The following is a 14,081-nucleotide window of genomic DNA, read 5'->3' on the forward strand; positions in this document are numbered from 1 at the left end:
TAACTAACTAAACCAAACCTCATTCCTATTTCCAAATGCCTTCAGCTTTGAAGAATTTGGTTTTTTATTTATTTGTGGCTGCTTGAAATGCATCTCAGGCTTGCTGTGAAGGATCTTGGGGATACCAGAGACTGCCTGGATTGTGGCAACGGATTAGACTGGAGTCTGTTAAATATAATGTCATGTGTAATTTAGCCAGGCTTTTAAGGAAGTTTGAACTTTTTTGAATTTTTCCAAGTTCATCCTTTTGCCGCCTGATTTTAATTCCAGCTCTGGCGGGTGTTATAAGCACTTTGAACCTTCTATTGTCCACGGTTGAGAATTGAAATATGTTACGTCTTGTTTAATATTTCTGTTTATGACTTCATGTATATTGGTGAGGCCTTAAGGAACTTCAATCCTTTAATTGACATTATGGTATTGTTTCCTTGCTAGCTGTTTTCCCTTCTGTATCAGAAATGCCTAATTTGTTGTTTCAAATTCTGAAGTTAACACACACTTCAAATCCATGCCAACTCCACACTGCAATTATTTTGTGCTATGTAGTTAAATATTGACCTCCTTGCTCCAGAGACCAGAGTTTAAATTCGGTTTGAACCAACAGTGTGTCTCACCTCTAACTGTAAACATACAGCTTGAAAATTCTTTAATATTCATGTCCTGTTCAAACTCATCAGAATTTAGTGTTATTATATGATTATAAAAAGATCATGAAGATTGCGACTGTTTTTGTTTGCACTTTTGATAGAAATAGATGGCAAGAGTTTGCATGTGAGGTTTTTAAGTTTGCATCAGATATGGATCTGAGATGAAGTTAGGACAGGATGGTTTGTGTGGGGCCTGCCAGGTGCATGATGTTTTGTCACACTGTTAAATTGTGCTGTGGCAAATGGGAGTACTGTGTTGGAGTTGGATATTGTGCTGCTGCAGTTGACTATGACATATCCTATCCTGATGCATCCAGGGAGGAACACTGCTAAATATGTTAATCTCCCACAATATGCCATTGACGTATACTGAATATTGAGGTCTCTAGTTCCATAACTGACTTGCATTGGACTTTGCTGAGTGGCATTCTTGTGAGTGCAGAGGCCTAATGCAAAGACCCATTTTGGAGATTTAAGTATGTCTTTCGGGTTGATATTAAGGAGGAAAGGTTTTGTCGAGATTTATATTCAGATTGCTTGTCTTCGGGGAATGAATCAAGGTAATTTTTAAAAACTAATTAATTATGCTTGAGTGCATGAGGTTGTGCAGAAAGGAGTCTGTTACTGTACTTTGGGAGTTACTTGTCTCTCGGCCAGCAAGTGGTGGGTTGAACTATGATTGCTCGTGCTCTGGGCTAAGTGTGGTGGTGAGAGTACAGTACTATTAAGGATGCCGTCTTTGTAAGAGATAGAACACTGATAGCATGCAAGGTGTAAAAGAGCAATTAACATTACACCAAGATAGCCAGAGGAATAATTCTGGTATTGATGGAAGGACTAACTACTACAATATCTGAAACTCATTACTTGGTTATGACAACCAGTGTTTTTCGGAATTTGCTGTTAGCAAATTTTGGTTGCTGCTTTTCTCTGTAACAGTCAAAGTTTTTAATTGGTTGTAAGAAGCTTTGAGATGCTGCGCATGAAACAGGTGTGGAGAGTGGTGATGTCGTTGAAATATTTTTTCACAATAGACTGTCCTGATATTGAAGCCCCAAAGACCGCCTTTCAGGGTTCAAAAATGCTCTCGACTGCATCTCTTACGTTTCCTGCAGCTCTGCCACTCATCCCCTCCCTGCAACAAAAACAAAGAATCCTCGTTGTCCTCACATTACCCCACTAACCTCCGTATTTAACATATATCATTCCCCATCACTTCTGCCACCTGCAATCTGCTATCACAAACAGATATATATCTCTTCCTCCTCTCCCCCCCCCCCCCCCCCCAACCCCCAAAAATCTGCCTTCTATGGGAACCAGTCTCTCTGCAACTCCCTCATCTGCTCCATACTTCCCACCAGTTCCATCACCCCTGGCAACTTTTGCCTGCAACTGCAGGAAATGCGACACCTGCCCATACACCCCTCACCTCCCGTTCATCCAAGGCACTAAACAAACCAGGCACATCAGACAAAGGTTCACCTGTCCATCTGTCAGCATAGCCTACTGCATATGCTGCTCCCAATTTGTGGCCTCCTCTACATCATCGGTGAGACCAAGCAGAGGCTCAGAGACCACTTTGTTGAGCACCTGCGCTCTGTTTGCAAGAAACAACAACACCTTCCAGTCGTGAGCCATAACACCCCCCCCCCCCCCCCCCCCCCCAACTCCCTGGGTGACATGTCCATCCTGGGCCGCCTCCAGCGTCACAATGATGCCACCTGGAAACTGGAGAAGCAACACCCTCCTATTCTGTCTTGGGAGCCTGCAAACCAATGGTCTCAAAGTGGACTTGACTAGCTCCAAAATCTCCCCAGCCTCATCCCATTACCAACCCTCCCTCTCATCCCTGCTTTCTTAACCTACCTGTCTTCTCTCCCACCTAATCTGCTCCTCCCACCTCACTGACCAATCCCTACCACTGCTTGCCTGCACCCACCTATCACAATCGCACCTACCTTCCCCAGTACCCCCCTTTTTTCTTTCAGGGTTCCCTTCCATCTCCCCCATTTCTGAAGAAGGGTCCCGACCTGAAATGTCAACTTTCTTGCTCCTTTAATGCTGCCTGGCCTGTCGTGTTCCTCCCGTTCCATATTGTATTATCTCTGACTCCATGATCGGCAGTTCTTACTATCTGAGTGAGTTATAACTCCTTCCACAGTCCTTGGTTTCAACCAGACCCCTTCCCAGTTTGGTCCCCCGTCAAAAAAACAATGTTCAGCATTTATAATTGAGTTGTCAGTTTGAAGACCATTGCCTGTTTCCTTTTAGTAACCCCCTGCTTCACCTTGAAGGCTGCAGAGGCAATTAAAGGGGGCTTTCAGTCTGTAAAAATTGTTAAAGAACAAAAAATGGACCCAATACCCAAATGTAAATTTGAAATACTGGCTTGTGGTTAGTGACAAATTTTACATGGTTTATCAAGTTACTTGATAAAATCCAGTGATTTGTAGCAAGTCTGATAGTCGGGAGAAAATGTGAACGGAGATGGTAGGAACTGCTGATGCTAGAGAATCTCAGGTCACACCATGTAAAGCTGGATGCACACAGGCCAGGCAGCATCAGAGGAGCAGGAAAGTTGGGTCGTGACCTTCCAACGTCAAAAAACGTGAGCAGTGTGGATTCGGTCGAGCTGAGGTACAGCACAATTACAGGTCAGATGAAATGCCAACTGTTCCTCTCCATGGAGCTTGCCTGACCTTCTGACTGTTTTCAACCATTTTTGATAGCCATTAAGCCTTCAAACGTCTGAAATATTTTGCTTTTGTCTTGTGGGAAACCAGGTTGTTCACAGCAAGCTCCCGCCAAACAGCTATGTGCTAATGATTAGGAGACCTGTTTTATTAGCATTGTTTGCTACATAAAAACTGGCTAATACACTGACATCACCGCACTGTTAGTGTTTCAGTTAGTACTCTAGGATCACTTACATCGACCTGAGGAAACAGAGTGGTGTCCTGATAAATCATTCATCTGAAAGAAAGGAAGACAGAAATTGCTGTCATGAATGAGGTGGATATTGTGGTTTGGGACTCAAATCCAAGTCGTTTGTTTTTACTGGAGAGTGAGTAACGTAGCAAACAACAATTGAAATGTGATCAAAGGTGTACTCGATGTGCATTGCATGTTTTGTTTCTGCTTATTGGGGCTGCTCAGCATTTTTAGCTCAAGAAGGCAACTAACACAACTCTAGTGCAGAGAAATTGTGTTAAGACACACTATCACTCTTGTAGAAATCACGGTTCAGAGAATTACTTCAGTAATGTTTCTGCAAAGTTGTTGCCAGTTATAATTATTCCAACAAACCTGTTGAGATTTGGATGAAAGAAACTAAATTAACAATTGTCCTAGAGTGATTCAGGTCCAGGAGCCAAAGTTCTCACCATGGAAAATAGTTCCTTTTGTGCACAAATCATCCCAGCTGAGAACTTTTACTGTGATTTCAAACATGTCCCGCTTACCAGCATGTTGTTCAACTATTAATTGGTCTAAATAAAACTATGTTTAAAATATTCTTTTCACTAATTGTTGTTGCCCCACTCAATTGACTACAGTCTGAAGCAAGCCTTGGCGGGTTTAATTTAGTCTTCACTTTTTTTATACTTTCATCAATTGTAGGTTTCTCCAAAAGTTTTGCTCCTGAAAAGACTTAACCGCTTTTTTTTTAAAAAAGATTCCTCAGGACACTCTCTCTCCTGGATTGTTGATATTTAGTGGGTACTGTTTTAGGAATTTTTTTTTAGCTGAGTCCTTTGTTAGTTATTATGGCTTCTAATACCGCATTTTCATCTCCTCGAGTGAGAATACTTTGCTGTCACCAGGCGTTTGTACATGTTTAAACAGCAGTGCAATTTGACTTGTACAACACAGTTAGCAAACTAGTTTATAGAGCATTATAATGCCATAAGATGTTGCAAGGTACTTGGAAGCAACATTGTCCAGTAAAATTTTGACACTGAATCGCAGTGAGGTAGCCAAATGTTTGGCTCAAGTTTTGTAGGAAAATCTTGGAGAAAGAAGTAGAGAAATTTAATGGGGAAAATTTCAGAGCTTGGGAGCATGGCAACAGAAGGTGCATTGGGCAACAGTGGAGAAATTAAAATTTATGTAACGTAAAATGTCCAAGATCTTGGAGACTTAGAGTACCTTGAATATGGGGACGCACAAATAGAGCTGCTTTGGCTTGCTGCCATGTTTCACAGGCTTCAGAATATGGTCAGCTGAGGTTTGGTTGAGCTCAAGTTTACGGAGGGTAAAGATCAAGAAAAGTCTTGACATATCATGCAAAGACAATTTGTGAAATCTGTTGATCTTTTCAAGCTCTGGCTAACTCTGCAGACTGCTTTTGTGTAATGAAATAATGGTGACAGTGGTGGTGGAGTTGACATGAATGTGTTAAGAAGGAATGGATATCTAAATGTAAAGAATTCTGGTTTATGGCTACTCTGTAGTACAGAACTTGGGTATTGCTGATAAAAGACATTTTTGTAGAAACTTTCCACCTTGCACTCAGGGCAGTTTTGAAAAAAACTACCTTTCAGAGGAAAGCAACATTTCAATAGACTGAGTGCTGATATGTTGGCAAGTAGACTCAGGAGGCATTATCATGGAGAATATGCCTGTTAACTAATGACTGGTAGTTTTTGATTAAATGTTAAAGGGAGGCTAGCGCTGGTCAGCAGCCACAGTGAGGAATTACCTCAGGTCTTTATGTGCTCCATTGTACATTCAAATTTAGATCTGAAATGGAACAGTCAAAAGAGTTCTTGTTCCATGGTAACCTAATTTAGAAATGGACCAAGGTTTTGTTTATTGCTATCTCCCACAAGTCTGTCTTCATTGGTCAGCATGTGTTTAGCGATTCCTAACATTGAGATGATTTAAGATTGGCCTTTTCGTCAACCACATCAAAAGGGTCTGAGCCATTTATTCGCTCCTGAAACTTGAAACTGAGGTTGTGCGTATAATGGCTACCGTAATCATCAGAGATGGCCGACAAATGTTGGCCTTGGTATTTGTTTACGGTATTTGGGCATTGCTTGGCTTACTGCCCATTCGTAACTATTTTTGAAGGGTGATAAGAGTCCACCACATTGCAGTGGGTCTGTGGTTATATGTTGGCCAGACCAGGCAAGAATGGCATAATTTCTTCACTAAAAGATGTTGTATCACAGACTGTTGACAGTGGGTATATTGTCGCCATTAGGCCAGCTTAATTATTCCAGAGTTTTGTTGAATTAACACTTTGCCACCTGCTGTGAGATTCAAAACCCGCACTAATATGTGGCACTTGATTACTCGTCCGATAACATTGCCACAACGCCGTCACCTTGTTTTCCGCTGGCTTTGATCCTGTCTAAGGACAAATTGAAAACAGTTACAATCAGCAAGCCACAGTCTTCCAGGCTAGCACTTGAGTTCCATGCCTGTTATGTGAAGCATAATGTTTGGGCTGCAAGATATTTTGAGTTGAGCAAGAATCTGAGCTTTCGTGAGAGGAGGAGAAAATTGGGCACGTGGAAAGTATAATCTTACAGAGAGCAGCCAAGAAATCAGAGCTTCTGAGATCCTGGTTCTTGTTCCCCTTTTGTGGGTTTTTCCTTTTTCATTTGTGCCACAGTGCATTGCAACCATGATGCTCAAAATAACTAACATTGAACAGCTGTTTCCTCATTGTACCACTTAGCGCAATCAAATGTGCAAAATAAAATCTAAAGCTCATGCACTGAAAGCTTTGAAAATGAAAGATGCTGGAAATCACAGCATATCAAGACAGCATCTGTAGAGAGAGAGAGAGCAAGCTAATGTTTTTGAGTTTGGATGACTCTTCATCAGAGCTGACCAAGTGTTTAGCGTCTACACTAATTTGCTCTTGCATTGGATGGTTGCCTTACCTTTCCAAGGATGTCTGCTCATGTTCCCACTCTGCCCTTGTCACACCAGGGCAAAGTCTTACCGTCATCAGTGGCGCACCAGCCAAGAATGTGACACCTGATAGTTAGTCCTGAACCGAGATGACTGTGTCCTTCAATTTGCTTCCTGTAGTTTCATAAATATTTCTCAGCATATAGAACCCGTTAGTGAAATTACGTCAGATTTTGCTTTCATCGTGCCCTTAGTAGGATTTTCTTTGGCTAAGATGGGCCACAGAGTATTTTCTCCCCATTCCCTTCATTTTAGGCTTCTTAACGTATCAATTTCTGACATTAGCTCCTGTGCATGGTCTAGGAAGTTTAATTGTGTTGTGGTGCAGGTGGATTATTAAGGTATATTAATATAGATTCTCTGCTTTAATTTAAAATTGACATGAGGAAAAGTGGCCATGAATTTATGGGTGAGGCCATCAGAAGGGCTGCATTCATATACCATCTCCAGTCTCAAAGTCCTGAACTTGCAGTGTAACAGTTAAGCGCACATGGTGTATTCAAAAGCAGTTATCAAGTAGTGCATGCAGTCATTTGTTTAGTGATCGGTTGATCTGGTCTTGGTGTCAAACTCTTCAACTGCCTGGCTGACATCCAAACTCTGAACCAAAGCTTTGTCTGGTGGCATGTTGGTGAATGAGGCTGCTGTTTTTCTACCTGGGTCCTGTTTGCTATCTTCATTTAATCCATCTCCAAATGCCCCCTTAGGTTAAGACATGGAGAATTTGTGTTGGCTGTTTGAGAGCCCATTAACTGCTCCATTACATTATTTACTTTCTTCCAACTCATCTGTGTTGGCTGTACCGACCAATAGCTTTCTCTTTGCAATGCTGAATCCTGGGAACATGTTGTCAGTGCCTCCAAGCCAAGATTAGCATAAAATACTGAGTAAATATTTGGCACTTGCAGGCAAGTACTGTTCCCTGACTGGAAAAACAAACTCAAACCAGAACAGAAGTTGCTGGAAAAGTTCATCGGGCCCGGCAGCATCTGAGGAAGAGTAATCAGTTAACGTTCAGAGTCCTGTGACCCTTCAGAACTGTTCTGAAATGAACCCAAGACACTAACTCTGGTTTCTCTTCACAGATGTTGCCGGACCGGCTGAGTTTTTACAGCAACTCCTGTTCTTGTTTCTGATTTATGCCATCTGTAGTTTTATTTTTCTAATTGTTAATAAATCAAGCTCACAATTGGACTGAACTTTTCATTACTTCAGGACATCCAAAGGCTTTAGAGTGCAAAGTAAGAAATGAGAGATACTTAGATACACAGCATGCTGTTGAACAACAAAAATGTAAGTGTGTCCAAATTGGTCAGGACATTACTGGTTGTCTTAGTAGTGCAGTGGGACATTTAACATCCAACTTTGTGACAGATCAGATCCTTTGTTCAACATGCAAAAGACAGCATCTTCGACATGGACTCTTTGAAAACTGTCCGTCGTCTGGTTTGATTTCGTGTTCTGCCTTGGCACTGGAGCAGTCTTTGACTCCGAGGTGAAATTAGCACTGAGTCACAGCACTGGGGGGCTTGATTTTGTTTCTAACCATTCTTTATCTGTTCCAGGAAATGGATATTCTCGTCCTTCCGTGCCATGAAACTGGAGCTGAAGGGGGCAAGTTTGATGACTGTTGGCGACATTCCCTTCCAATTATTGTCTATGCCATCAGTGAGGATCGTTTCACAGCCTCAGAAGAAAGTGAGCTGCAGCAGATGAGGGAACATTCCTTGCCAGTTTTCTTCATAAAGGTACCAAAACACCTGAGCGTTCTCCACCCAGACGGTCACTCCGGTCTAGACAAGGACCTCCCGGTGAAAAACTCCAAGTCTGAAAAGGAAAAAAGCTATCTTTATCGTCAGCTAGCAAAGCTGGACTTCCTGAGTCCCAGCACTGGTGGGCATTCAACCTGTAGCAAAGCTCAAAGCGTGTTGGTAGAACACTTCGAGAAGTTTCGGCAGCTTGGTATCTTTGCAAAGCAAGTGGTGCAGATGCACCTTGTGGATGCAGCAACTGTTCTGAATGGTGTCCATTGCCGCTGTTTGGACATCTTCATCAACCAGGCCTTCGACATGCAGAGAGACTTGCAGATCACTCCCAAGAGACTGGAGTACACCAGGGACAAAGAGAATGAGTTGTTCCAGTCATTGATGAGCATAGCTAACCGGAAACAGGAGGAAATGAGAGACATGATCGTTGACACGCTCAGCAGCATGAAGGAGGAGCTTTTGGAAGAGGCAGCAAACTTGCAGTTCAAAGGTGAGGTTGTAATGTCACTATTCACTATTGTACTCATTGGAGTTTAGAAGGTTGAGGGGAGATCTAATAAAAACTTACAAGATAATATATGGTTTAGAAGGGGTGGATGCTAGGAAGTTGTTTCCATTAGGCAGGGAGACTAGGACCCATGGGCACAGCCTTAACATTAGAGGGGGTAAATTTAAAACTGAAATGAGATGACATTTCTTCAGCCAGAGAGTGGTGGGCTTGTGAAATTCATTGCCACGTAGTGCAGTGGAGGCCAGGACGTTGGATGCCTTAAAGGCAGAGATCGACAAATTCTTGATCTCAGAAGGAATGTAGGGCTACGGGGAGAATGCAGGGAAGTGGTGTTGAAATGCCCATCAGCCTTGATTTAAATGGCGGAGTGGACTTGATGGGCTGAATGGCCTTACTTCCACTCCCATGTCTTATGGTCTTACGGTCTTATTCTATCTTTGGTTTAAACACAGCGGGAAGCTTGGTGAAAGGATTGTTTCTGTGTAAGTGGGAATGGGTAATTCAGGTTTGATTTGGCCCAATTGAGGCAAAGCTGCTCACCTGCCCTGTTTGATTCTGTACAGACCAAATCACAGATTGGATTCATTGCTATATTTTCAAGTAACCTATTAAAGAGATGTTACTACACAAATGAAGCAGGTGGGATTTGAACATGGGCCTCCTTGCCCAGAGGTAGAGATGCTGCCATTGCACCACAATAGCCCTTGGTAACAGTTGGACTCTAATTTGACATGGGCTGTTTAGCATATTCAGTAACTATACCATCCTGGAAACATGGCAAACAGGGTTGACTGGCCAGCGGAATGAAAATCACAGTTTGATTGCCATGAACTTTCTGTTTGACAGAGGCAGATTCAAGGAGCCAAATGGTCTACTCTTTGCATGTTTTGTCAGTGTTGTTTGAGTCATTGACGTAACAGTCCAACAAATAACTCCATGTGAGATCTTTCCCACTGCTTTTTATAGACACTTTGCCTTTGAATGCTGGATGTTGCCAGTGTTGTTTTCTCTGTGTAAAATGGACTTCTGCTTTCCAGGTGGCTGTATACAGATTTTACACTCAGTTCAGAGATCATGGTGGCATTGACATTGTTTCTAAGAATAGAATGAAGTAAAAATAGTAACCGCCTCATCCCACCACCACCAGTGAACAGTTGGGGAGGCAGTTTAGATCTGAAGGTTTTGGCCAGATTTGGAGCTCAGCTCAGTTGTGCATGAGTTTGTAGATTTGCTCACCAAGCCAGTGTGTTTGGTTGCAGACCTTTCAGAGAAGATAGAACAGTAGCGGCCCTTCGGCCCTCGATGTTGTGCTGACCTGTCATACTGATCTCAAGCCCATCTAACCTACACTATTCCATGTACGGCCATATGCTTGTCTAATAAAGACTTAAATGTACCTAAAGTTGGTGAATCTACTACCGTTGCAGGCAAAGCGTTCCATTCCCTTACTACTCTCTGAGTAAAGAAACTACCTCTGACATCTGTCCTATATCTTTCACCCCTCAATTTAAAGCTATGCCCCCTCGTGCTCGCTGTCACCATCCTAGGAAAAAGGCTCTCCCTATCCACCGTATCTAACCCTCTGATTATTTTATATGTTTCAATTAAGTCTCACCTCTCAACCTTCTTCTCTCTGATGAAAACAGCCTCAAGTCCCTCAGCCTTCCCTCGTAAACTAGTCAGTGCATCTCTGGTGAAGTGTTTTTGTCCCACATGATGTGTATGTCTTTGGTTTGCTGGGGTGGTTGGCATTATTTCTGGTTCTGTTTTTTACTGGTTTGAACTGAACCTGATATACAGTGTGTTTGTTGATGGAGTTCTGGTTGGAATGCCAGGCCTCCAGGAATTCCCTGGAATGTCTGTTTGGCTCATGCTATTACGGATGTCTTGTCCCTGTTGAATTTTTGTTCTCCTTTGTCCATGTGCATTGACATCAGTGAGAATTGGTCATATCTCTTGGTGGCTAATTAGTCTTCATGTATCCATGTTGTCAGTTTTCTTCCAGTTTTGGCCTAGTGTTTTTCCATAGTCCTTGTACGGTATTTTGTATCGTTAGTTTTGTTAGTTCTATTGGCTGTGGGTATGGGATCCTTTTTGTGTTCGTCAGTAGCTGTCGCAAGGTGGTTGTTTGGTTTGTGGGCTGCCCTGATAACTAGGGATAGAATTAGTCTTTTCTGGTCATCTCTCAGTGCAGTAACAACGGGGAACTCCAGACTAGCGTGTATAGAAAGATCACATGTACAGACCAGATAGTTAATTTCTGCAGCAACCACCCCAACCCCTGTAAACAGGGTAACATCAGGACATTATTCAAATGGGCCACATGTAGGTTTGCACAATTCCAGATTGCAGCAAACAGGAGCACTTATACAGAGTTTTTAAAAAGGCATGGATACCCAAAAAACACAATCCACCGTTATTCCGCGACAGACCACAACCAGAAGACGCACCGTAGCCAGACACACACTAATCGCTGACATGACATCACCAACCCAAGGAAACCTAAACAGATAAATAGAAAGCGGGACATAACACCAGCGCTTCACCAGAGGCTCACTGATGATGTTACCTAGAATGGTGACAAAACGTCTGAAAACTAACCTTCCAGCACAGCAAGCAAATTCACATCCAGAAACTCAACCTGAGCTACAAATCTTCTCAAAACTTGCTAACACTAATCACCCTTTGGCATACAAAGGACATTTCAAAGATGACCACAAGACGACTCCTACTTCTAGGTATTAGGGCAGCCCACAAACCAACAACCACCCTGTGACAGCTACTGATGAACATCAAGGAACACATACCCACAACCAGTAAAAGTAATTTAATATGCAAAATAGTATGCAAGGATGTGAAAAACATTACATAGGTCAAACTGGGAATAAAAACTAACAAGGGTACATGAACACCAACTAGGAACCAAGAAACATGATCAATTTTGACTCGTCTCAATACACATGGGCAAAGAAGGACACAAATTCGACCGGGACAAGACATCTGTAATAGCACGAGCCAACCAGGTGCCAGGAAATTTCTGGAGGTCTGGCATTCCAACCAGAACTCTATCAACAAACACACTGAACTGGACCTGATATACAAACCACTGAAAAACAGAGCTGGAAGTCATGCCAACCACCCCAGCAACATGAGGCATATAAATAACAAGTGGGACAGAACACCAATGCTTCACCAGAGGTGTGGTGATGAAACATCCGCAACCAAACACAACAGTTTGGTGAGCAAGCCTATCTTCTTCCCAAAATCCACAAACCCGCCTGCCCTGGTCGACCCATTGTCTCAGCCTGTTCCTGCCCCACCGAACTCACCTCCACCTATCTGGACTCCATTTTCTCCCCCTTTTTGGTCCAGAAACTCCCTACCTACGTCTGTGACACCACGCATGCCCTCCACCTCCTCCAGAACTTCTAATTCCCTGGCCCCCAACACCTCATTTTCACCATGGACGTCCAGTCCCTATACACCTGTATTCCTCATGCAGATGGCCTAAAGGGCCTCCGCTTCTTCCTGTCCTGCAGGCCCGACCAATCCCCCTCCACCGACACCCTCAATCGCGTGGCCAAACTCGTCCTCACTCTCAAGAACTTCTCTTGATTTCTCCCACTTCCGACAGACAAAGGGGGTGGCCATGGGTACCCACATCGGCCCAAGCTATGCCTGCCTCTTTGTAGGTTACGTGGAACAGTCCGTCTTCTGCACCTACACTGGCCCCAAACCCCACCTCTTCCTCCGTTACATTGACTGTATCGGCGCCACCTCTTGCTCCCCAGAGGAGCTCAAACCATTCATTCACTTCACCAACACCTTCCACCCCAACCTCAAGTTCACCTGGGCCATCTCCAACACATCCCTCACCTTCCTGGACACCTCAGTCTCCATCTCAGGTAACCAGCTAGAAACGGACATCCATTTCAAGCCCACCAACTCCCACAGCTACCTAGACTACACCTCCCACCCACCCTCCTGCGAAAATTCCATCCCCTATTCCCAATTCCTTCGCCTCCACCGCATCTGCTCCCAGGATGAGCCATTCCACTCCCGCACATCCCAGATGTCCACTTTATTCAAGGACTGCCACTTCCCCCCGCAGTGGTCGAGAACACCCTTGACTGCGTCTCCTGTATTTCCCACAACCCCGCCCCCACCACAACTGCCACAAGAGGATCCCCCTCATTCTCGCATACCACCCCACCATCCTCCGGATACAACACATCAAGCTCCGACACGGCTGCCATCTACAATCTGACCGCACCACCCAAGCTATTTTTCCATCCCCACCCTTGTCTGCCTTCCAGAGAGACCACGCTCTCCGTGACTCTCCCTCCAACCCCACCACACCCGGCACCTTCCCCTGCGACTGCAGGAAGTGCTACACTTGACCCCATACCACCTCCCTCACCCCATCCCAGACCCAAAGATGGCCTTCCATATTAAGCAGATGTTCACTTGCACATCTGCCAATGTGGTATACTGTATCCATTGTACCCAGTGTGGCTTTCCCTAGATTGGGGAGACCAAGCGGAGGCTTGGGGACCGCTTTCCACTCGGTTCGCAATAAACCAATGCACCTCCCAGTCGTGAACCATTTTAACTCTTTCTCCCCACCCCCCCCCTCCAATTCTTTAGACGACATGTCCATCATGGGCCTCCTGCAGTGCCACAATGATGCCACCCGAAGATTGCAGGAACAGCAACTCATTCCGCTTAGGAGCCCTGCAGCCCAATGGTATCAATGTGGATTTCACAAGCTTCAAAATCTCCCCTTTCCCCCACTGCATCCCAAAACCAGCCCAGCTTGTCCCCACCTCCCTAACCTGTTCTTTCTCTCAGCTATCCCTTCCTCCCACCTCAAGCCGCACCTCCATTTTCTACCTACTAACCTCATCCCGCCTTTTTTTCCTGTCCACCTTCCCTGGACTAACGTATCCCCTCCCTACCTCCCCACCTATAGTCTCCTCTCCACCTATCTTCTTTTCTCTCCATCTTCGGTCCACCTCCCCCTCTCTCCCTATTTATTCCAGAACCCTCACCCCATCCCCCTCTCTGATGAAGGGTCTAGGCCCGAAACGTCATCTTTTGTGCTCTTGAGATGCTGCTTGGCCTGCTGTGTTCATCCAGCTTCGCACTTTATCTACAACCAATTTAGATCTTTTACCTTCTCGGCACTTGGCAACTAGAGGGAACAGCAAGAGCAATGAGCAACCTCTGGCA

The 14,081-nt window shown here is 44.2% G+C and overlaps 1 protein-coding gene across 2 annotated transcripts in view; it reads left to right on the forward strand.

Moving 5' to 3' along the window:
* dstyk (dual serine/threonine and tyrosine protein kinase) overlaps positions 1-14,081 on the forward strand; it is a 123,548-nt gene that overhangs the window by 65,004 nt on the left and 44,463 nt on the right. For both annotated transcript variants that reach the window (XM_048553188.1, XM_048553189.1), the window contains exon 3: positions 8,138-8,828. In XM_048553188.1, coding sequence (XP_048409145.1) covers positions 8,138-8,828 — 691 coding nt within the window. The remainder of the gene's footprint in view (positions 1-8,137; positions 8,829-14,081) is intronic.

Source organism: Stegostoma tigrinum, chromosome 21 (assembly GCF_030684315.1).
Source record: "Stegostoma tigrinum isolate sSteTig4 chromosome 21, sSteTig4.hap1, whole genome shotgun sequence".
Classification (NCBI taxonomy): Eukaryota; Metazoa; Chordata; class Chondrichthyes; order Orectolobiformes; family Stegostomatidae; genus Stegostoma; species Stegostoma tigrinum.